We start from the raw sequence: 26078 nt of genomic DNA on the forward strand, positions 1-26078 counted from the left end.
AGGAAGTGATATTTCTACATAGCTATGTTTCCATATAATTCTGTCATATATCTAGAACGCAATATTTCTATTTGGGCTTATGATTTAATACAATAGCAGATAATACATATAACAAATTTGTAACAAATAATTGGTTCATATTATGTGCTGCTTTCCCACCTCCAGCCTGACTGCACATACCACTGAAATATAACCCCAAAGAAACCATGGCTCGATTATAAAACATACTTAACATCTTTAAGCCAAAAACAATGAAAAAATATGAGAAAATTGGCAGCCCTTTGTAATGCATTAAATATAATAGAAACTCACCATGTAAAAAAGGAATGGTTTTAGGGCTGGAAAAACAGGGTGATTTATATGGCACAAAAGATCTTTTGAAGTTGCATCCTAACTTAAGGATTGCTCACATCACTTGCTGCTGCTGGACTTATGATTTAAAATATCTCTCTTTCAACAAATCTTTGTAATCTTGCATTTGCAAATACTCCAGATCAACTGAGGCAAAACTGAAGAGCTGATTTGTTTTTCTTTTATTAAACTTGATTTACAAATCTACCTTCTGAGTAAGCTGAGTCCTTTTAAATAGAGGTTTAAATTCAGAAATCTATAAACTCTGAAACAGAAAAAGAACCAGACTTTCTGGCCAGTGGGGGAGCAGTTGCTCATTAGAGAGCCAGTAATGAGAGGAGGATCTCTGAAGCACCTGAAGATCCAAGCATGGCCTGGTGAGAGAAAGTAGGCAATTGGAGAGGGAAGTGCTGCAAAGGAGATTTCTTCAGTAACTTTTAGCTTCTGAGCTGTACCACAAGCCCACTGAATCTTCCCCTCAACAGCCTCCCTAATTGACAGTTATATAGCATAACACATTACTTGGATCAAAGGGTGTCAGTCCTCTCACATTTTCAAGAGGATGTGCCCACTGTGAAACACAATTAACTGATACCACTGTGCTGTCCTCAGTAAATAAAAAATGAGATTAAAAGCACAATAACTCCTTAACTGAATCATCGTCCAATAACTAATGCCGCTGCCAAGTCAGAGACCTTATAATGAAAGTAATTATCAGCTGCTAACGTTGATCATATTAGTTTATGCTAAAGTTGAAAACAAAGATTTGTCATCTAAAAAGGCACCAATGTAGGCACGGAGAAGGTAACACAGACACTTCAGTGCCCACAAACATCTCGGGGGGAAAAAAATCACCCACTGTATTTCTTTATAAAAATGAAGATCTCCAACATATTCCTGTCTGATTGAAGAAATTTCTGTCTATTGTCTGATATTCACCTTACAATCATCATAACTGTTTTTCCTATACAGCGAAGCAGTATAGCAGTTTCTCCTCTCTAGCCCAGATTTGCTACGTCCAGTGCAAAGGACTAATCCACAACCTCCATGCAAATGGTGCTCCTTTATTTGCTTAATATTTTTCTCTATACCAGCCAAGCTTTTTGTTAAAACTCCTGACTGTAAAGAAGCCTAGGACATCAGAGTAGCTTCTGTATCACAGTTCACATCAGCATCTCCATAAACGATGCCTTACAGTTACCATTTTCTGAAGCCACTTTCGTCTCTAATCTTCTGTTCATCATCTGCTATGTACCGTAGCGCAGTGAAACAGAGGAGAATTCTCAGTTGATGATACCATGCTCATGCACTTCATCATCTTTCAGTTCTTCCTACTATTTGCCATTTCACATCTTAGCCTACTAAACATAGTTTTTCTCCATTAAAATGTCTCTAGCTGCTTTTTCAAAATCTGATGAAAATCTAACTCACCTTTACTATTTCTATTATTTCTATTATATCAGTGCCCTAGGCTTCCTCTTCATTACCTTTGTCTTAGTAAATCTAGCACTAACTCTGTGCAATTTCTTGGGGGCCCATAATACTTTGCCACTGCAAACCACCTAGTCACCTCTCCAAACAACATTGAACTGTATCAAAAAATAATGAAATAATTTATCTGCTCTTCTACTTGCCTACAACTGTAGAGGAATAGTAACCTTATTTTTTTCTGTCCTAGTTTTATTACTAATCCCTCTGCTCCATACATGCAAACAGCAAACAACTCCAGTATCATGTGGAAAGCCCCCTCAGCCATTAGTATCAGAACTACTGATTCGACCTCAGTGGGCCATCAACTGATTGAATATTTGCTTACCCTTGTCAGCCAAATGAATTTATTATTATATTTCACCCTTTTATTTTTATCCTTCAAGATTCTAGAAAATAAAAAATTAGACACTCATCTGAAAGCATTCTGGTAGACTGTAGAACACCATTGGTAAACAAAAAAGCAAAAACTTTTCATTATCACTATACTCTCAGAAGAAAAGATTTAAAACTTTTCCTCCCGCACCAAGAGCTACATTTCCTTTACAAATGTACCTTTTTTAGCAGAAATCTGCAAACACACTATTTCAGTAAAATAACCACTAAGAGGGTGGGCTTGCTGTCTTTTCTTTTGACTCCTTTTATTGCCTCACTCCCCCAGTTACTCAAAGATGTGGCCGAGAGTTCTTCCTGTATATAATTATATACTCATCTATCCTGTCATCTTTCTTCTCTAAAATTCTTCAATCTATTTCTGACATAAAACAACACATCTCCTTATATAACCATAAAACTTCCACAATTATCATTGCAACTCATACTTTCTTTAAAGCTATGTTGTCTCTCTAATTCCATTACCCATAACCTACAAACCAAAAGAGAAAAAAGAACTGCAAAACATAAGGGTTTTTCATAAATACTCTTAAAAATTTCACATTTTGCTGTGCCCAAACTACTAGCAAAACACTATTGCTACCTAAACCTTAACCCAAAAAGCCTCAAATAAGGCCCTACAGATTTCCCAATTAAAAAATAAATAAATTAATTAATTAAAAAATTAACAACAAATTAACAAATAGTTGTGAATGCCTCATCCCTGAAGGTGCTCAAGGGCAAGTTGGATGGGTCCTGGGGAAGCAGATCTGGTGGGTGACCACCAGCCCATGGCAGGGAGTTGGAACTGGATGATCTTTGAGGCCCCTTCCAACCTAAGCCATTCTACAATTCTATTCAATGATTCTACTTTCAAACCTAGCATCTGGTGCAACTCACGACCATGGTGACACAAATCTAAATGGGCTTTCCATGGCTCTGTTTTCTACTTCATCTTTTGTTTAAGCATGAGAAGCACAAAAATCAACCATAGCTCACCTATTACCCAGCTGCCTAAATTTTGTAAGTAGCTCCACAAGAACCGGAATTATCGCTAACTCCTAATACAACAAAAAACAGAAATAAACCCCAGCTAGCAAAAATACTGTATCACCCAATGAGTAAAGCAATTCTGCACCCAAGAAAAAACAGATAAAGGCTGAAAAACCACCGACATTTGTAGTGTGAAACCCCCCTTAATTACCCACATAGGATTTCAAGTTATTTCTCTGGTCAGTGATGGCACAACAAAGATATCCGTAAGTGTTTTAGGAAAAGGCTTGGCAGCTAGTTAAAGAGAACAAAAATATGCCACTAACATGCTTGCCAATAAATCAAGAATAAACTTAAAAATGCAAATGAGACTCCCAATTTAACTAAAAACCCACATCCAAAAACAATACCAAAGCACTAACTCCATGTTGAGGAGAATGAACTACTTTTACCCTAGAAATGAAGCAAAATATACATGTTTCCATTTATATTTCAGCTAAGGCCAGTAGTGTGAATACAATAGCAGGTTTTCAATCATTGAAACAGAGTCACCAATCCCTTAAAACAAAACAAAACAAAAAAAACAAAAAAAAATTCTCCTTCCCTCACCATCCAACTCTGACTAACATCTCAGGCTGGAAGGAGCTCTGCACAACCTGATGTAGCTGTGGTGTGCCTATTCATTGCAGGGGAGTTGGACCAGGTGGCCTTTAAATGTCTCTTCCAAATCAAGTGATTCTATGATTCTATAAATGCAAAATATAAATGATTAACATATCCTCTGGCCAAATAGCTGCACATAAGCTGTGTTCGCCTCTGTATTCAGGTAACATTTCTACTGCAGCTCCTTTCTGCTCAAAGAAACCTGGAATATCAAAGTAATTTTACAATTACATCATCACAACTGTTCATCATGAGTTGTTGACTCCAACAAAGCTAAACATTCCTGAAGTTAAACATTTCCCGCTCAAACATTCACAATTCCCTCTCCACTCTCCTCACCAGTTTGGACCACCAACAAAATACCACCCTCACGAGCCTCTGAGTTTTCACTTCTTATCACTGCCAAAGTGGCTGACTGAACCCTATCTGTTACCATTCCTGTACAATAAGATCACAACTGCTACTCATGTTTGGATAATTAATTATGAATTTTCACTTAAAACTTGGATTCAGGCTCTCTCATCAAGAGCTCTGTGTCCAAAGTGAACACAACCACTTTCTTAATACAAAGAAATTTTTTTCCTGAAAATTTACAAGTGCATTTTTTAGTGCAATTATTACAAATCAAGCTTAATTAAAAAAGGACACTTTCATAAATTAAAACAGCATCTGTGTGGGGAGGGACTTTTGGTGAAATATCTGATTTCCTTTCCTGAAATCATATGCATAAACTGCACTAGAGCATTTTTAAATGGCATGTCTTTCTTTAGTACTGAAGATTTGTTCTTTAACGGCAGGAAAATACAGCATTATCACAAAAAATAGAAATCTATATTAGAACCTGTCTTTTGTATATAGATCTCCTTTGTTATACACATCTTCTGTGTTACATTTTTCACCTCCCATTTTGTTTTATTTATTTATTTTTTAGTCATCTCGTAATGTGCCAGCTTGTTCATACCTATAATGACTGTTTGCAAGGAAGTTATAAGACCAGTGAATAACGTCTTTGAGCCCCAGCAAGGACCCCTTCATCTGAAAAAAGAAACAAATAATGGGCAGATAAAGAGGTACCTGCAAAATCATAGAAGTTACAATTAATCTTTGCTACTCACAGTACAAAGGGGATAGAAATAAAACTACCAGAGAGTAGGTTTTAAGCTAACAATAGAAAATACTGTTTTTCTTCATATCTATTTAAATTTTGGAACTTCTTCTCATGGCATGAAGTTCTACAGACTTCAGATAAATTCAATGGAAAACAAGCAAAGGACTCATTGGGCCTTCCAGTACTTAAAGGGAGCTCATAAGCAAGAAGGGGACTGACTTTTTATATGGTCTAATAGTGATAAGACAGGAGGGAATGGTTTTAAACTAGAAGTGGGGAGATTTAAGTTAGATGTTAAGCATAAATTCTTTACTCAGAGAGTGGTGGGGCACTGGCATAGGCTGTCCAGAGAGCTTATCGCTGTTCCATCCCCAGAAGTGCTTAATGCCAGGTTGGATGGGGCCCTGGGCAGCCTGATCTGGTGGGGGACAACCAGCCTATTGGGGCTGGAACAGGATGATTTTAAGCTCCCTTCCAATCTCAGCCATTCTGTGACTCTATGAATCTATTAAACAAGAATGTCCACCAGTTTGCTGAGAAAAATCCTCAAATGAGAAGTATTACTCAGTAATTCCCTGCTCCTTATACTTGTCAGTAATCTTCTACTTTGCCAGCGCTCAGGGCACAGCAGAACTCATGATCTCAAGAAGGATGACAATGCATTTATTTAGATTTGTGCGGTGTTAAGATAAATTTGCTGTTTTTCTATTAGAAATAGATGAAGATTGCCTGGTTATTCTTGTAGATGCCGAGAGCAAAAGGTGACAGAAAGACCCCCATCCACTTCACAGCCCAGTAACATTTTGGAACGCTTACTGTTTATTAAATCAATGGGTTTTTCTTTTATTTTTAAAGACATATTTGCATCACAATTTGGTTTTAAGGTTGCCTCTACAAATGAATAATTTAGAATAAGTACATTCTGGTGACTTTCCAACTTTCTCTGGATCAAGCGCTATAATCAGAGGCTACTGAGATTAAAGTGTAAGCTCCCAACTCAGTCGTGTGAGCAAAGGGAAACTAAAAACCAGCTGTGCTCATAGCATCAAATTGAAGGGTTGAAGAATTAAACTAACCTAACACATATTTAAAAATCATCTTCACACACTGTGATATCACCAGCTCCCAGTGTTCTCACCAGCATGCCACTGCCCTGGTGTAATGGCAGTATCAGGTCAGCAGACTCCAGCACTAACTTATTGGCTTTAACTTAGAATAACTAAATCCTGGTTAAGAGGTTTTTTATTTTTTTAGATTTTATTTTTATACTTCTTTGCAAGCCCCTGACACATAAACACAATCCCTCAGTTCCCGTTTTGTGTGTGGGTGTTAGGCAGCTGAACACAGATGGTTTGTAAGCATCTCAAAGCCATTTGTTTAGCAAACTAAATGCTTGCTTTATTATTTACAAGTAATCAAAGAACACCTGCTTATTTCTTGTTCTGATCTATCCAGACAGAAACCAGTATTACATCCACAAGGCTGCCCTCTTGATGTTTATAATCGTGGCTGAGCTCAGTGGATGTTTATGCACAGCACTGCAGATATTTGGGTAGAAGAAGCTGATAACTAAACAGGAATGTGGAAAGTGTGAAGAAGAGCAGTGTGCAGTCCTCCCAGGATTTTAGACTGCGTATGCATGACATACATGCAGCTTCTTGCCCACATCCATGCAGCAGTAATGCCTGGAAAAAAATCTCAGTGGGGCAACAAAATGACAAAAGCACAGAGATACAGTGAGGGACTTGCAAGAGTCACAAGCTCACTTCACATAATTAATCAAGAACCTGGTGAGTCAAAGCTCAGGACCAGTTCATGAATCATTCAATTTGCCAATTAATTCTTGCAATTTGTTGTTCCATCTGTACTGCCAGTCCCTCTGGTGTTTGTTTTTGTTTGTTTTTTTTTTCCAGTTGAATAGATGGCTGCACCATTTTTCAACCTCCAGAACAGAGTGGAACATCAGATAGTACTTTGATACATCAGAGCGCATTACATCCATTATATTCCTCTAGGTGCCCAGTGCAGCCACCAAGAGCCTTGCCTTTGTTTTTGATGAGACCAGTCTTGGGATATATGCCCTGAGCAATCCGTTGCTATGAGTTACGGGATCATGGGCTGGTATGACTGCAGGTCTGTTACAAATTACACCTAACACCTTTGGCAGTTGAAAAGTAGCCACTGATATAACTTGAAAATTTAGTGTGCATGGGAGTTTTGCAAAGAGCCACAATCTCAGAAGTGAGAAAAGTTGAATTTTCTTCATGGAAGTTGCACCAAAAACTACGAAGCATGAAGTAAGAAGCAACACAGAGCTAGCACACAGACAACTAAGGCAGGTTTCTCTGCCCTGACCCACCAGTAACATAAGGATTTTTTAGGTAAACTGTGTTGCACTAAATGTGCTATTAATTTGAAGTACTAAATAACCCAAACAGAGAGTGTACGTTCTATCTCTGTCTACATCTCACAAGAGCCCAGTGCTTCCAAATATAGCCAGATGCTAGATTTTGTCAAAGCACAAACTCCTATTTCATGAGTAGACAGCATGAGATTCCTGAACCCCTGGGGAAGCATTTACGCTGGATAACAGCACTGATACCCTGACCCTACAAAATGGACCCACGTACTACTTTTATGGACATGAGTAATTAGATTAAAATTTCTGCGTTTAATTTTCCAGAAGGTTGAGGACAGAAACAAGTACTTTTAGAATCAGGGTTCCAATGAAGAAGAGAGTGTTATGATTTGCAGTGGAGGAATACATTAAACAGTTGTTTGTGAAGTTTTACATGACTCTCAGTTATTACAGGAAATGTCTGCAAAGGCAAAAAATCCCCAGCTTCGCATACAGCTGAAAACTCCTAATTCCCTTCCCACAGTACGTTGTTATACTTACCAATATTGCAGTACTTTCCTACAAAAGGTCCTTTGCAGTCACACACGGTTTTCCCACTGGAGGCAATCATTTTACATTCTCCACCATTCATGCAAGGATCATGAACACAACCTACAATCAGAAGCCAAAATCAAATAAGGATACAGACTTATCAAGAGAACCAATCCAATTTTAACGTAATTTAGTACATCTTCTTCCTGTACATGCATCTAAGGGAAATTTTCTTTTTACTCATCTTAGACCTAGACCTCATATAAATTGAAGAAAAGGAAACCACTGATTTCTGCCTACTGAGGTCTGCCTCACTGCTTTCATTTTTATTGGATAATGTCAGCACAGCTTTTGAAAAATATTATTAATGAACAATAGGGAAAAGGAAGTGGTGATTATTATCACTGGTGGCGATGATGGTGACATTTGCATTTCTTTCTGTACAGAGGGTTCTGCCAGTTCCAAGTTTACCACTGAACTGTGTTGAAATTTGTAATAACATATTTAGCAGGGAGCTCAGCCAAATACATAGGGTCTGCAACAAGAAAATATTCTTCCCAAATCTCCTATCATGTCCATGGACTGCCATTGTCCTAGAAAGCCACCAACTCTCTCCATGCTTCAACTTCCACTTCTTTCAATTGGGAATAAAAGTGCATACCTTCTGCAAAAGGCTTTTATGAAGTTTACTCAGTACTGTAAGTCTGGAGAGATGGATCTGGTCAGCTGGACTCAATAACAGAATAGCCATGCTGGAGCATATAGAGATCTGAGGGAAACTTTTGCTTCCTACCATCTCTCCTCCCACAGGGAGATGTCATGGTGGCTTCATCAGATATATGACAACCCAGGGTGCATGCTCAGCTCTTCCTCACACCTCAAAACAAGGAGGAGGCTTTAAAACATGAGCTTTGCCCTGACTTGGAATGGATATGTTGAATCTAAAGTAATAGGGACTCTGGGGTCAATGCAGGGCAAATGGGATCCTGGAGTCAGGTACAGTTAATGTGCTGGAAATTCAAGAGCAAGACAGGCTGGGAAAGAAATCCCAGAGAAAGCAGCAACTGGAAGAGATTGTGGGTGTTCAGGAAAGAGTAAATGAGGGTGTACCTCTCAGGCACCTTACAGTTTCGGAAGAGAGCTTGTGACACCAGAAATTTCACCATTTCCACTGTATCATCTGTCGGTATTTCTACACAATGCGGATCAGGATTAAATCACTGTCAAGGACAGCACTAAGGCTTGTCATTAAATTCAGCTTACTATGTTTAATTGCTTCCTCAAGTAAGGATTGACAAACTGAAGTGATTTCCTGGGTCAGCATTACTGCTCACACACGGAAGGATGTGACCCCATTGTGAAAAGTATACATGAACAAAGTATACAGCCTTTCTATGATAACACCACTCAGGTTTTATATTCTTATTATAATTTATCCCCACTCTACACAGGTCAAGAGCTGCAATACAAAATAATGCACTTACTTTTGTGTTCAACTCTCTGGCATTCCATCTGCCCATCCACGCAAATGCACTGCTCCACAGATCCTTGCTTGACTCTTGACCAGCTCACATCCACATCAAAGAACTCATAGAGACTGTCATCAAAACATTTCTCTAAAATGAGGTTTGAAAAATAATAGTCTTTCTGAGATTATTTCTTGCAGGGGATGGTGCCATGTATGCTACACTCCCTTTCTTCCTATTGAATAGATACATTTGTTGACAGCTAGTGGTTCTCCAACAAGCCATCCCCCAAGGTGTGAAGACACAAAGCCAGCATAGCAGTAGCTACAAGGACCTAAAGGCAGAGGTGACTTTCTCCTAAAGCTCTGTGAACATGATAGCATCACTTCAGCACCCCTAAAAGTTCAGCCACCAAATGCAAAAAGATAAAAATCAGTGATGTATCACTGTGTCTGTCTCATTTTACAGCATCAGTCACAGATGATGGGCTATGCTGGAGAGCTGACATTGAAAAGGGCATCTTTGCTTATGCTGGGAGGCAGTCCAGAGCTGTAGGAAGAAGCCTCTGTTAAACAAAGACAAGCACAATTGGATGTCTTGTTGCAAAAGCCTGATTTTTCTCTTGGCATGCACTAAACTGGGAGTGACAGCACCATAAAACTGGAGAAATAACCCAAGCAAAGCTCTCTGGCCCCTCCTCCACCTCTGGCACTGCATTCCCTGCAGGCAGAGGAGCTGCACAGGCATTAGGGTTGGCATCACAGAAGCTGAAATGGCCCCAGGTCTACATATGCAGAAAGGGTAAGGCATCACCTGAAGTTTTGCTGCTTTTTCATGTCTCCCTGCCCTATTGGATGGTATTATTAGTCACTTCCAAGCATGTAAGTGATATTTAAATCTTAAAAACAGCAAAGGGAGGGGAGAAGGCTCTTTGTGTTTCCCATACCTTAATACCTCACTGGCTCAGAGCATGCTTGGATTTATAACTGTATAATCAAGTTATTTTCAGCTGTCCTGTCACTAATGGATGTCTGTCATAACCATTTGGAAGTCTGCCTACAGAAACAATCATGCATAACAGCACTGCCTTTTCATTAAGGAAACTTTAATGAGCTCTTCTTGCTGCCCGTATCTCTTGGAGTAACACTTGAGGAAGAAGATACTCACTCATCTGACAGTCTCTTCCCATGAATTCCTCGAGACAGGCACAGTGGTACGTCCTATGACCATGAGCGAGAAAACAGGTCCCTCCATTTTGGCAAGGGTTGTTTGCACAGTAATCTAAATGGACCACACAAGAAGCTGTTGTTAATGTCTGCCAGATAAACTATGCTTTGTTGCGTTGGGAGTTGGCGTGGTTACCTTAACCATTTTGGTTGATGCACAGTGGCTTTAATACTACCTCTTAATCTGAAATAGTGTTAATCCAGCCAATGTGTATTGGTTTTGTTTTGAGGTGCAAAACAATTACACTCTTCCAGCTTTTTAAAACCATATAACAAATCACTGTTCTGGATGTTTTCCCAGATGATAGGGCAAGGAGAAATGGTTTCAAACTAAAAGGGAGGAGATTTTGACTGGATATAATGAAAGAGGTTTTATATTATAAGAATGGTGATGCACTGACTGGCACAGGTTGCCCAGAGATGATGGATGCTCCATCCCTGGAGATGCTCAAGGTCAGGCTGGAGGGGCTCTGAGCACCTGATGGAGCTGTAGATACCCCCGTTCATTGCAGGGGAGTTGAACCAGATGACCCTTAAGGGTCCCTTCCAACTCAAACGATTCTATGATTCTACTTTATGAACAACTCGTCCCAGGGCGGTGGGCTCAGGCCAACCGGAGGCTGTAGCGAAGAAGAAGATGGGCCGACATCCACTAGATGGAGCTGTGCCTTTGCACTGGGGAGGAAGGCGCAGCTCTGGCTCTGCCCGGATTACTGCCCTGCATGCTTTGCATTTCAACAGAAATAACCAGGATTATGTATTTCTCTTTCAAATTACACCAAGGACCATCTTCCACAGAGGAATTTGCTGTGGATTTTTTTGATTATGTCTAAAATGAACAGACAGCTGGAACAAAGGAAAAAGCTTTTGAAGCAAGGCACATCCAAATACATCAGGCCAAACAAGATTAAACTGGAGCAGAGCTATAGATCTACTTTTACGAGAATCTTCTAAATCATGGGAAAATAAGTTGGGAGAGTAAGTAGGTGATGTGCTAGGACAGCTCTCTCACGACACAATGGAAGCTTGACTTCCATCAAAGCAAGTTGTGGAAGCTTTGGTGGCTCCTGATTGCAGTGACAAAGTGTGTCTCCCCTGAAGTCAACCAACATCTTGTTTTGACATTTTGTTTTGCACCTGCAGAAGACATGGCCCAATAACCTGCCTGCATTTCATCCTCCTTGCTACAGCTACTCAGACTCTGTGAGAGGTTACTCAATCCAGGTGCTCCTTCCACTGGAGTGGCGTCTAAGCATAAGAGGCAATGTGTGAAAACAAGCACACACGTACAGAGCTAAGAAAAGTATGAAAGTCAGTTCCTGAACTTGGCTACAGCAGTGGAAATGTGAAAGTTCCCCTACACAGATCAAAATATTTACTGTAGAACAGAGTGGTGTAATTGATGTGAAATACCAGCTTTGGGTGTATTCTCTGCTAGTTTCACTCCAGGATAACATCAAGGGAAAGCAAGTATAGGCAGTGATGATTCTACCGTTCGTGCTGTTTGGTAGTTATGAAATTTGTAGTGACGTAATGTTTCCTCAAAGGCAAATTCGGTATTTCCTGTACCAATCACATCAAAACCATGACTTGCTCTCCATCTTCAGGTACAGCAGGGCTCTGTACAGAGACTACACCTCATTACACCCACGAAGAGTACTTCCAGCCCCTCCTATCTTTCCTGGTTGGAGATCCTCACTGCATCCCACTCACCCCTCTGGCCAGACTTCCCCTGGCTATTCCACACCCCTTCCCTCCTGTCCTGGAGTCCAGCTCAAACTTCTACCTCCAAGAGGTGCTCCTAAGCAGATGAACAACATCACTTTCTCTCTGAGGACTCCTATCCAACACTAAATATGTGTTAAATGGGGAGTCCAAGTCCTTGCCTGTTCAGCCAGAGTCTAAATCTCATGGGAAAAACAACTTGTTCTTGCTGGCAGCCACCCTGACATCAGCTTCACCTCTCAAAGGCTGCACAGGAGACTTGCCTCACCTTTCTAACCATATCTTCCCACAAAAACTTTTGGTTTCTGCCACCCACCTTTCTCAGGGGCTGCTCTTCCTCAAAGCCCCTCATGGGACAGAGCCTCTTCCTCATAACTGCGCAGCCCACGTGCCTCTACTTCTTCTTTTCATATCTCTTCAAGCACCTCTTAGGAAAAAGAAATCTCTTGGCTGGTTGTCTGTCACCTTCCAAAACTAGGCCACTCTAGGGTTCTGGCTATTTGTCTAAGATTTCCAGATATTCAGCAGTCTGGTCAGAGCAATAGTATTGACAGACTGCACAAGATCTGACAGTTCCAAACACAATGACACTGCACACTTATGCACGTATATTTGAACGTATATCTGAGCTGTGCATGCACAGCCTGGTTGGCCCCGTTCATGACTGTGTTCACCTCAGGCAGATCCTACACATGCTCTTCACAGGATTTCTCGGGCAGGAGAGGAAGATTCTCCAGAAACCTGAACAGATATCTCCTAAAGGCAAAATAAAACCCCTGCTAATTTTGGGGGGGCTGAACAAGCACTGCAGGGGCTGTTTCTGTGAGCTCTGGCTCTGTGCTGCACAGCACAAACATTTCCCTCCAGCAGAGCCTTTATACAAGCGCTTCACTTCACCCTGGAGCCAAAGGTTTGGTGATTAAACTTTCTCTGGAAATTGGCAGAAGTATTTTTCTGGATCGATGCCACAAACACTTGCTTAACACCGACTTGTATGCAACTCTGGTGGTTTCAAGCAGACTTCCCACATGCATGGGGCAATCTAGATCTGGAGAGAATCCATGCTTCAGCCTTTGATCCTTCCCCATCCCAATTCACACACTTCTCACAAATCTCCAGTCAAGGAGTCAAATCTCCCTGGAATTTCATTTTTTACTGCTTTTTGTGTACTATAAAGCAGCTGAGATTTCCTCAAAGTTGTAATATCTTAGCTGGATTTTTTTCACGATAAAAATCGTGCATCTTCCACATTTAGAAAATCATCATTATTCAACTGGGCTGTTGCTCTCTTCCCAGCTATCTTCCCAGCATGTGAGCTTTCCTCCATTTTCTTGAAGTTCCCTTCAGCCATTTACCACTCCTTCCTTTTGACCTTACCATAAACCCTTTGCCTTTAACCTGACAATCAGCTAAATGTTTTTCAAGTCCAAATACAGCACTTGCTGCTTAAAAGAAATAAATAGAACTATGCTTACAAATATATCAACTTGTACAGACTTATTTAATTGTACAAAAACCTTAATGCTCCTGTATTTTCTTTGTAGCAGCTGTGTTCCCTTCCCTCTCCCTCATTCCCCTTTCTCTTTTCTTTCCTCTTTCACACATGTAACTTTCTTTTCTGGAGAAGAACGAGAAATCAGGACAAGGTCTCTCCAGGATTATGGTACATTGACAGCCCTCAGCAAGAGGCAGGCTCTTGAGAGGGCTTTCTCTTGGCAAATCATCTTACCCAACCCTATGGTGGATAACAGACAAAAATGATCTGGAGAGTCCCCAAAGCCTTGTCTCCAAAATGAGCAAGACAAGAAACTATCAGGACTGCAATGATGGGAAAGGAGAGGGACAGAGGTGACATGAGGAACCCTGGGGCAGCAGTGGGGAGGGGGAGGATGGAGGGATCCCCAGTAAATCCAGCCTCCACTGGGGAGCGCTCATCCTGGCCAAAATGACTATCTTGGGTCCTGAAAGCGTGCAGCTTTTGTAAGACCTGGTCCTCTGCTTTCTGCACAGGAGGAGCAGCGGGTGATGCCAAGGTGCTCCATGTCACAACAGTAAAGAGTGTTTCTTGTAACTAATAAGAGTGAGGCAGGAATGCTCCTTTTAAATTCACAGCAGAATGAGAGTTACTGTTTCCAAGCTCTGAGAGGGCACTCATGAATAAGCAAGTGAAGCCCTCATAACTTGACTCTTGCAAGCATGAACTATCTATATTCAGCATTCACATCTGACATACTTGCATTACAAAGGCACATGTGCTGCTGCTTGTTATGGGATTAGGTCATTTGTCTCTGATCTACTGTTAATCTGTTTTAAAACCAGGCTGGAAAATAATTTAAAGTTGTTCAGTTTAAAATGATGATGTTGCACACTGCTTAATTTTAGATTCTCAGGATGATTCAGCTTGCATTGGCTTTTCAAGTGCTCTGGTAGATTGTAATCAGTTTGGCAATGAGACTCCTGACGTGACAGAGAACTCTGCAAGGGAAAGGTAGAAAATGCCCTTTGTTCGAAAGTTAGAAGCGAACAAGTAAAGGTACCCATCCTGATCCCACAGACTGAAGAAGACAGGTCACAACTGAAAGTAGTTCCAAAGAGAAAAGAGGAAGATGATCAGCATTCAGATACAGATCCAAAATAGATACTGGGACATGAAGTTTGGTCAGTACATCAGATTTTTCAATGCTGGTCAGTTATTGTGCAAATGAGGCCTAGATATCTATATGTTCCTTACAAAATGAATGAGTTAGATGTTTCAAAATGAGAACCCCCAGTCAATCAGCCCATGAAGGCTGAAGGTGGGGACAGCAAGGGCCAGCCATCAAGGCAGTGCTGAGGGCAGCATGATCCCTACCAGAATACTTGGGACATGGTGTCTTCACCCACAGCATTGCTTAGAAGCAGCATATAGACAGCTTGCCACAGACCCTGGCTTCTCCATTTAGACAGACTTTCACAATGTGTGTAATCACAGCACTTGAGTGTGGTGACCCACATGAAGCTGTTACAATGCTAAGTAACCCATTCATTGTCCCTCAGTACTCCTGCAATGAACCACCCGTCCTCTTGTATTCTCCAAAACATGAAGAAGCTTGGTTGCCATAGAATCACTGAACCATCATAGGATCATTTGAATTGGAAGTGACCCCTAAAGATCATCTAGTCCAACTGTCCTGCCATGAACAGGGACACCTACAGCTAGATCAGGTTGCACAGAGCCCCATCCAGCCTGACCTTGAATGTCTCCAGGGATGGGGCATCTGCCACATCTCTGGGCAACCTGTTCCAGTGCTTCACCATCCAAAGGAGAACTGCTCCTTACTGAGATCACTAGAAGGAAAATCTAAAAGACATCTCCAAGCTGATGATCATCTCTGTGCTCAGCTCCAGCAGGAGCTCAGATTTCCATGTTTGCTCTGCCATAGTTTCTCTCATGGCTTCAGGTTAATCAAGAGTGAATTAAAGACTCTGTAGTATTCACAGCCCTATGCTATGGTTATGTAGACTCACAGGAAGCTCTTGGGAACACCTAATGTGAAGGCTTGTTCTGTGTTCACAAGTTAAAAGCCACAGGGAAGGCACAGACTATTACTACATGTGGAAAATGGGAAGCAGGCACACAGAGTGACTCAGCAGTGGCTCGCCTTACCTGAGTGCTCTGTGGACAGCCACGCGCAGTACCCCCATTTCCTGTCCCGGTCGTAGTTATGTGTTGTTGAACACCTGGAAAGAATGAAAAGTGTGGTTTAGCACAGCTTCAAAGAGCTCAGATGTTGCATCAGGTGAATCAAGAGTCTCCATCACAATCACAGAGCATGAAGGCAGCCATGGGAAGTTCATTTACCCCATTGTTGTGTGCAGCATATTGGAAATTTTTACTTAAGATAAAAATCCTGCAGAGAAAATGCTTATGAAGATTTACAGGATTACAGCTACCCTTAGAGGACCCTTGTGTCCTTGAGAATATTGCTTCAATAGAGCTAGGCACCTTCTTTTTGTCCTCAGTCCAGGAAGGCCAAGTACATGGCTGCACTGAAACTACCATAGAACTACTAAGGCTGGAAAAGACCTCCAAGACCATCCAGTCCAACCATCCACCTACTACCAATATTTCCCCACTAAACCATGTCTCTTAGTACCACATCTAAGCATTTCTTAAGCACCTACAGTGAGTCAACCACCCCCTAGGCAGACCGTTCCAGTGCTGGATCATTCTTTCAGAGAAGAATTTTTTCATAATATCCATTCTATATGTCTTTGACTCTTTGTTATAAGGAAATTCGTTCTTGTTTTCCTTATTAGCATCTATTTCATTCAAACTCTCAACACCGGAGGAAAAAATGTATGTGCTTTTGTGGGTTTTTTGTTTTGTTTTTGTTAAAGACACTCTGCTTCATTTATCTTAAATCAAATGCAGACTGAGATGTGGAAGCAGGATCTGAGATCTCCAAATAATCCTCCAGGGGGGATGGTGGGAAGGGGAAGTCTGCTTTCTGTTTGTAAGATAAGAAAACAAAAGACAGAAATGAAAAACTAAACAAAAGCAAATAAATCATGGCTCCCATATTCATTACAGGAGACAAACAAAACAAGCCAAGCAGGACCCAACCCCTTTCTCATGCCTGCTGTTACCTTCAATGATCTGCAGAGGCAGAAGACTACCCAAAGAGGGACCTTCTCCTTGCTTTCCGTGGAAACCGTATTTTATGCTCACTTCCTTTAAAGTATTCCTACTTTCCAGCTTGCCTGACAAGTTGAGGAAATAATTGACATGAGGATGGCTTCAAGAGGCACAGATAAAACCCTGCATCTCTTTTGAAACCTGCACACCACAGGCACTTTGTGAATGTTACCAAAGCACCATCCAGATGGACTTTGACAACTGTGTGATCTGTGCACTTTCCTTGTCCTTATCCCTCTGTTCTCCCCAAGATTCATTACATTCCAAGGAGCATTAAGCTTATATTCCTTTCTTACAGAGGTAGATATAAGCTTCTGAAGGTCAGACAGGCAGTGGCTGAACAAAACCTTAACTCCACAAGTCCACATCTTGCCCCAGCATCCTATGCATCAAAACTTTGTTTCTAACCATACTTGGCACCAAGGGACACAGTTTTGGGATGTGGTTTAGTGATAGAACTCAGTAGGTCAGGTTGGTAGTTGGACTTGTGATCTTAAAGGTCTCTTCAAGACTAAACGATCATCTGATTCCATGATACTAAAATAAATATCAGCTATATTTGCTGTCACTACACAGGGAAATATGTGGCTACAGGGCATAGCAAGCAACAGGAGTTAGCTTTATTTAACATCAGATAACTTATTATGTGCAGTTTTATCATGTATTGAACAGTTACGTTATCTTTCTACCACAGAACTTCCCAAGCTAGAACAAAATTTAATTGTAGAGCACATCTACCATTTTAACTGCCTTACACTAATCCTTCATTAGATTCTATGAGGTATTTTAAATGCTTTATTTTCTATGCAACATCTGAATAGGCTGTGCATAATAGGTTAGGTGACCTTAATCATAAAAGATTCATAAAAAAAACAGTACTGAATAGTGCAGTGCAGACTAAAGTGACATCCTTAAAGATGCAGTTTTCTCACAGACTTTAAAGTCCATGATGATCTGAGGGAGTTAAGGGAAATTTCCTTGTACTCTTTAGTGGGAAGCAGATCACGTTCTTTTAAAGGTCTGCAGCACACGAAGATTACAGTGACTCTCAGTAGCGTGTCAGCTGTGTTACTGTTGGCACAACAGGCTCAGACTTAACATTTCAGTAACAATGGAGAAGCAGCAGCAGCGCTTTCTGACTGACATAATTATTGATTTAGCAGAGAGGTGTTACACTGGGCAGCATGGGAGAGGCAAAAGGAAAGGAAAAAACACTTAAAAGCAGAACTGAGTATTTGTCAAAATGAATTTAAGCAAACTCAGTGGGATAAAAATATATGAAAAATGATGCTCTCTAGACTCTGTCAGGCAGGTAACCAAGTTCTAAGCAAATAGAGAACCAGATTTTTACTTCCTCAATGCCTTTTTTTTTTTTTTTTTTTTTTTTTCCTCTCTCTCTCTCTCTCTCTCTCTCTCTCTCTCTCTCTCTCCACACTACCAGAGATCCTGACTGCTTCTCCTTCTGGCTTCCCACAAGCCACTGATCCTCTCATCCTCCCACACAGGGACTATGAATATATTAATCTCAACCTGTGCTGCCAGGCTGCCTGCACATTTGTATCAACCTTTCATGTTTTCTGCCATGTTCTTCTTATTCCACAGAAGAAGCTCAACACATCCTCAAAGCTGCTTCACTATTCTTCAGTGTTCATTACATCTTCAGTTTCTCTGTCCCTGTGCTGTTTTGTCTTTTCCGGAAGTGAGAATGAAATTCAGCAAGAATTCAAGCTAAATTTTTCCTAACAGAAACTGTATATTTACACAACCTCTTAGTACCTAGTAAGAGACTGCTAAATGGGCTTCATTAGTGAGAACAGATTATAAATAAAGGAAAATGCAATACAGAATTCTGTTAAAGGAAATTTGTTGCTAGAATACTGAAATTGTTTTGTCTTCTTTCCTGCATTTTCAATAAATATTTATAAAGATACCACGTTGTTTGTTGTTCTCAGAGAAAGCAAGGAGAGATTTCTGCAGAACTCCGACTTGTGTTGAAATATTTATTGTTACAAGCCATCAAAGTAATGCCTGATCTTCTTAACATATTTAGCCCTTGGAATCAACACTGCATTTCATAAATGAAATGCTCTCCTCTGTGTTAAGATAGACGCTACCTTCCAGTGCTTTCTGAAGTAGGACAGTCTTTTTATTAAGCCAAATATGATGAGTTAACACATGATACTTACGTAGTATAGGTAGTATAAGAATGCATATAAGAAAACTAAAGCCAGTGGAAGCCAAAAAAAGTCCCGCTTTGAGTCATACCTTAAGGATTAAGAAGGACTCCTTAAGTACACAATCCAGCACTCTCTTAGGTCTGATAAGGCACAAAACCTCCTCAGGTTAAGAAAAGCATTCAAAAACTAGCAAAACAGTGTGCTATTTTCTCCTAGTCTGGTTTCCTTGCATTTGTCCCTGGTCTCCCACAACCTCCATCCTTGTTCGCAGGCAGGAAGGAGAAGGAGGGGGGTGAGCCTTCTCCTTGTCTGCTGTGTGTCCCTGTCAGCTGTCAGTGGCAGCCACATATGGGCTGGTTCCAGGTCACATAAACATGCCCAGAGTACATTTCCCAGTTGCCCTTCAGGTCTCTGTTCCCAGCATCTCCATGCCTAGAGTCACACGCTGGATTGCTTTTAGCTCATGAAAGAAGAGTAAATATTGGCCAGCAGGTCAACCAGAGAGAAATGATTTGTCAAAACCAAACAGCTCCAGCCATTCTCCTCATCTTCATGCTTGTAAATGGCTTTTAAAAAAAATAGGAACTACAACTATATGTTCCTCAAGGTCACCTGCAAAGCACGTTCTAACCTTGGATCTCATACATACCCTGCCTTTCCATTTCTGTGGTCTAACTTGTTAATTACTGATTCTTCGTGTATTTGTTTTTAGCAAGACTCATCTTAAGAACTGCTTGAGAACAAGCGGTCCCAGAAGTCAAATTCTTTGTGGCTACAGTCCATCAAAAACAGGTACCACACAAGAAAATGATTTTTGCTCCCTTTCTCAAGCGAAGATGTTCCCAAATTCTCCTTCTCTTGAAGATTTTATTTTCTGGATTGTACTGATGTAGTAGTCTCCTAACCCAAAGCTCTGTGCCTATTTGCAACAAAGAATCATAGGAGCATTAAGATTGGAAAGGACCACTAAGATCATCTAGTCTAACTGTCGATCCAGCCCCAACTATTGCCTACTAACCTTGTCCTAAGTTCCACATCTCCATGTTTCTCAAACACCTCCAGGGACTGTGACTCCACCACCTCCCTGAGCAACCTGTTACAATTCATCACCGCTCTTCCTAAGAAGGAATTTTTCCTAGTATCTAACTTGAACCTTCCCAGCATAACTTTAGGCCTGTATCTCTCATTCTATCACAATTACCTGGGAGAAGAGGCTGACGCCCACCACACCACAACCTCAAATCAGAGAAGATGTAGAGAGCAATAATGTCTCCCCTGAGTCTCCTCTTCTCTAGACTGAACAATCCTAGTTTCCACATCTGCTCCCTGTAAGACTCATTCCTGACCCTTCCAGCTTTGTTGCCTTTCTCAGGGCCCACTCCAGGTCTTCAGTGTTTTCATGTAGAGTTTTACTGTTCACATTACACCAGCACATACACTTAAAAGAGATATATCATCAGAAAAAGGATACAGATCACAAAAAAAAGTCAGGAAATACTATATAAAAACTGTGAGTTCTGTCTGGGCCAGCAAAACGCACTCTATAAAATATTATCTCCATCCTAAAAACATGTATGTACATTTCTTTAACAGATTTCATCTCTACATACATATTTTTCTCATTCCTGATAGCTACTTATTACCAGTTTAATTACTTTTAGCTTCTGTTAACATGCTTGTTACAAAGATACAGCTGCAAAATTACTCTTGCATATTTGCTACTTACTAGAGTTCCCACATAACTACCCTTAACCCTAAAAGAATAACAAGTATTGATAACAACTTACATGTTTGAAAGAATAGCCTTCATCCAAAATAAGGAACCTGGTCTCAAACATACTAATGGAATGAATTTCTACGCGCAAGCAGGAGCACTACACCACATGAAAAGAATCTGATGAAAATCAGGATAAAATGAGGAGACATTAGGGGGAAAAGCCAGCTTTCTTCAAAGATCAGCTTGTCCCTGCAGCAGTACAAATACAGTCAATGCAAATCAATAGATTCTTTAAGAAGGTCATTGCTTACAGGTGGTCCTTATCTTCCCTTTTGCTTTCAGCAGTGGCTAACTCCTTGTTCTGGCTCATTCTGTACCAGCTGTTACCAATCTGAAGGCCAAGAAAAAAACATTTCTGTAGGTGCTAAGCTTTCTGTGGCCTTAGGTCCTGCGTGACTGGGTTCATTCCTATCTGTGTGCTCTTTGATCCAAAGGCTATGAGCATCAGCAGGGTAACATAATTGCGCTCAGTAGATGTGAGATGATGAACCCATGTTAGTTACTACAAAAAAACTACAGACACTAAGGACAAAAACACTAAAAGCATATTTTCCTTTAAACACTGTCTGTGTTTATGAGAAATGTTAACTTACCATTTCTTTCGGGAAAATAGATTTGATAAACACGAGTGATAAAACCTTCCACCATACCGGAAAGGAAACGTGCATAAATTTCCATCCTCTGTAAACACTGCAATACAAGAATAAAAACTTCACCATGCAGCTGAACACCAGCCCAGAGGTGCGTGCATATACGTATTACGTTGCTATTATATTAACTTGTAAGTCATCACAGAATCATGAAATGGCTTAGGTTGGAAGCATCTTCAAGGATCATCAAGTTCCAACTCCCCGGCTATAGATGGCTAACTTCAAATTTTTCAGCTATACTTTGGTTTTTCTGTATCTTTACAACTTTATTATTTAAGAAAAAGTCTAAAATCTCATATAATTACTAAATCAACAGAGAGTGATGGGCTCTGTGGTAAATAGAGCCTTTCAAGTATAAAATACATTGCAATTTCTGGTACAGCAAATGGCAATTACATTCATTAATTGCAATTATAATTTCTAATTGTGTAGTATTGTAACAGCAGATTAAATTGATTTCTGATGTAGTATCCTTCCAGGCTACCTATCACTTTGTAACATCTGTTTAAAACAATTAAGGCACAAGGCAGTACAAGTTGAAATAGAAACAGCCAGGGGAAAGAGGATTTTAAAGGTTAGGAGATGGCAGAGAATTTTGATCTTACCACCTTTCCCTTGGGATAAGTGGATAGAAATTGATGGGACAGGTATCTGAGAAGGGCAAGTGTTCTATTTGCCAAGTCAGTGATAACTGTAGTATAAGAAAGGGTAGTGGTAGTCTAGCAGAAAAAAATCCTTCAAGATGAATGTTGAGAATGAAAGAGACTGGAGACAGAAAAGACAACGAAAAACTGTCGGAGCTTATTTAACCATTAACTAAAATAAATCTGTTCTGAGAACCAGGAGGATAAATGGGAAACCAGCTGCTGGGATAGGTGAGGAACAGGGCATAGAGCCATGGTCAAATACTGCCTATTTCCAACATTTTGGTGATGACATCACCCTCCTCATCCTGAGCCTACCCCTGCAGTCACAGCTGGGGCTCCTGCACAGCACTGTGATATCAGTTAACCCTGGCAAGCCCTGACACATCATCTCAAATCACTGCTGAGGCCAGTTATTAGCACCATGAAAAACAACCCATCCCTGTGGTCCAAACTTTCCTAGCCAGCTACAATTATGGTCACTTTATTGGCCTTGGCTGTCCCTGTGTCTGCCAGTGCAAAACAATTACGCCAGTCACTTTGCTATCTCTTCTTGAAGCCTAGTATTCATTGTCGGAGCTAACTGGGTGAATGTTCAGCTATTTACCTTCACTGTTTGATGGCTCCCTTTAGAAGTAGCTAGAACGTTGTGAAAATAATTCCATTGAGAAGACATATTTAATCCCAACGGTCATTAAAGACTGTTCTAAGCTACAAAGGCACAAGTAACAGCCCAATTCATACAAACCACAACAGCAAAAGCACAGGGCAATAAAGGCTTTAAAACTGGAAGTCTGCAATGTCTGCACGCAGCCAGGATGTCTGAAACTTCAGGTTTCAAAACAAATGCTACACAGCAAATTGTATGGAACTCAAATCCTCCTCAACAGAGATCAAGGGCAGTTGCAGAAATTGAACCCGTACATTCAAAGAGCTGCTTGTGTACTTTAAAGCATAGGGCAGACACAGCTCTGATGAAAATAAAGGGAGTTGCACATCACAGCCCCACCATTTCAGGAGACAGGATAAGCCACACAAGCTCAGAAAAATGAAAATCTCATCAGCATTTTCGCATTAATCCCCACCTGAAGGAAAATTACCTGGGATGTCTGAGCTAATCCCAAGTTCACATCTACACAGAAATTAATAGTCATAACCATTCCATAATCCTTATGCATGTTGAAACAAAGACAGGCTTACTGCTGGCTTGCACAGTGTGGATGCAGATAGGCAGATCATTCTTACTGTCATGAGAACTACTGGATTTGACTCTGTACCTTGCAGGTGAGTGAAGCCATGTTTTGAGTCTCTTCTTGGCCCAGATTTGTGGTGCTACGAAGAGAGAAGAAAGAATGTGGAATGAAGAAAGAAGTTCACTCCAGGAAATCCTGTAGAGAAAAATGTGCCCTCAAACTGTATTTCTCTCAGTTCTTCCACACAGATCTCATTATTTGCATCTGATTTCAGCTGGGGCACAATCTGATGAATGGGAGTAAATAAACACTGGATAGCAGAAGCTCTCTTTTAAACCAGGAGAATCTAGCACAATACCATAAGGGCTGAGGATCCGTTCCATTATATCTTGCTACTGCCAAGAGACACATCTCCTTTTTTCCTCTGTGAAATGAATGTATGCATTCTGGGGCCAGCTCACAGTTACAAATAATATCCTAGGATTTGACTTTTTCTGCCATTTAGCTGTATCCCTCAGGGCATTAGCTAAGAAAGCAACCTCAACTTTATTTGGGTTTACCAATCAGCAAGCAGAAAGCATCATTGCTCGTTAGAGCTAATCTAAAACCACAGGAAATAATAAAAAATGGGGAATACACATAAAGTGCTGCTGCCACCAAAGGTGCTGACAGCTGATTTATAGCAAAACAAAAATATCACAAAACAGTCAAGGAAGCAGCGCATCATGAACATGGATGTGGATACAGAATCCAATAAGCAAGGGATAAGGCAAAGCTGTTGCTAAGATATACTGAGAGAGCTTGATCATTTCTGAGGAAGAAACAATTTTTGCACTCAAACTCCGCACTACTTCTGTTTGCATTAGGCAGTCTGCAATGCCAAGGCTGAGCTCTGTCATAGACATTGTGAATATCCCCTTCTGCCCCAACATAGAATGTTTAAGAAGATACTTCTGCAGTTTGCTCAAATAGTTGGGATTACAGCATCATTTGAGTACATCTGGGCTAGTTTTAATGTAGCTGATGAAGTAAAAATAACTATAAAGATACACAAGTGTGGGCCTGGGCTATCAGCTATGCAGAAGGGATGAGCTATCCTATAAACATTGCTTAGTCAGCACTGCTGTGGGCCTTGATCTAGCAAACCCCTCTGCGTTTGAAGCACTCCTTCTTTCCACCTGGTTGGTGGCATCACTCATCCAGCCCCGGGCAGCACTGCCTTGCTAGGCAGCACGTCGCTGATCTGCCACTCTGAGGCAGAGCAATCAGACTTACCTTCTTCATACAGTCACCGCTCAGAGCCAGAGCCAAGATGAGAGTGAAAGGAGCACAAGCTTTCATCTTCACTCCCCTCTCACTGAGGTTTTGCCTGGCGGAAGGAAACTTCCAGGGCTGGGCTGAAGCAGGAGGGTGAATAAGCAACGAGTTTTCTCAAAGGACTGCAATTTGTTTGACTGTAGGGTATTCTAGTTCTCTAAGTAAGCAGAGCTCTTATCGTTGTTAATCATTAATGCCTTTGCGGGTAGATGGGAATGCCATGTAGCAAGATACACTGCCTAAACTGCATGGAGTTAAGAGTTTATCATGTGTCTGACCCTGGCTGCTGGTTGTCAGTGTCCTTTCTTCTTCTGTGGAACTCAGCAGGTGGTAAGGGCTCCTCCAGAGCAGCTGATCCAATGGTGCTTGTAATCAGGAGCTGTCTAGCACCCAGACAGTTTCCGTCTCTTTCCCCTCACGAGGATGGAATAATAATAACAGGGAGCTCCCAATAAACCCTCTCAGAAAACAACATTGTGTTGCAAAACATGGAACAGATCAATGCCAATATCAGGCATAGGAATTACTCATTAACGGATGGTTACCTGTCCAACCGTGACTTACAACAACAGTCTTTTAGCAACAGATTGCAAGAATTAAAAAGAGGGAACACACACCAATGACAAAATACTTGCTGTACCGAAGACGTCCCTTCTGCAGCTGCCTGAACAAGCCCATCTTAGTCTGTAAGTGAATGTAAGTGACTTGGCCATGATAACTGCACAGGAGAACTAATGGGGATGCAGAAAGAATTGCTAAAACTGAAATTTCACCAGCAGAGTCTGTTTCAGCCCCACCTTGCCCCACAACCAAAATCCACAGGTTTGGCTGGTAGAACTGTGCTTATGCTTGAGGCTCAAGCCAGCCATCACTGTCAGTCAGGGACCACACCTCTTCACACCCAAAATGCACAGAGCAGCAGCAGCAGACAGAATCCCATAGTCCTTGCTTAAGTTTTGTTCTACACTTTGAAGTTTCACAGCTATGAGGGGAGTGGGAGTTTATGTTTTAACCTAGCAAGATTGGTGGTAAGGCCCTGGGCCTGAGTGGAGCTTCCCATCACCATTTTGCCAAGATGGTTTATAGTGCTAGAGGGAATTTCCACTGGATGTGCTATTACACTGCTATGTCTGTCATCAAAGTAATAGCTCCTGTTAGCACAATTATGAGATGCAGATTTATGGACAAAACTTTCCTACTGACAGTAAGACTTCAAAGAGCAAAAACCAGGTGGATTTGGAATTGTCTCCCCACGCTCAAGCAAAGAACAAACAAGCGGAAAAAATTTGCCTTTATGCATTGTTTGTTGGCTGACGATTTGAAACAAATAAAGCTTTGGCATAGATTAATGGCATAGATG

General features: G+C 41.0%; 1 protein-coding gene across 1 annotated transcript in view; it reads right to left on the reverse strand.

Annotated features, from left to right (window-relative positions):
- Nucleotides 1–24742, reverse strand: part of HGFAC (HGF activator) — a gene marked incomplete at both ends in the record, with an annotated part of 39414 nt that extends 14672 nt beyond the window's left edge. Inside the window, 7 exons of the mRNA XM_079534990.1 lie at nucleotides 7875–7985; nucleotides 9350–9481; nucleotides 10499–10612; nucleotides 15929–16002; nucleotides 21508–21604; nucleotides 23486–23540; nucleotides 24677–24742. Of these exons, the coding sequence (XP_079391116.1) occupies nucleotides 7875–7985; nucleotides 9350–9481; nucleotides 10499–10612; nucleotides 15929–16002; nucleotides 21508–21604; nucleotides 23486–23540; nucleotides 24677–24742 (649 nt within the window). The remainder of the gene's footprint in view (nucleotides 1–7874; nucleotides 7986–9349; nucleotides 9482–10498; nucleotides 10613–15928; nucleotides 16003–21507; nucleotides 21605–23485; nucleotides 23541–24676) is intronic.
- Nucleotides 24743–26078: the final 1336 nt, after the last annotated feature.

This window comes from Tetrao urogallus (genome assembly GCF_951394365.1).
Source record: "Tetrao urogallus genome assembly, chromosome: 4".
Lineage (NCBI taxonomy): Eukaryota > Metazoa > Chordata > Aves > Galliformes > Phasianidae > Tetrao > Tetrao urogallus.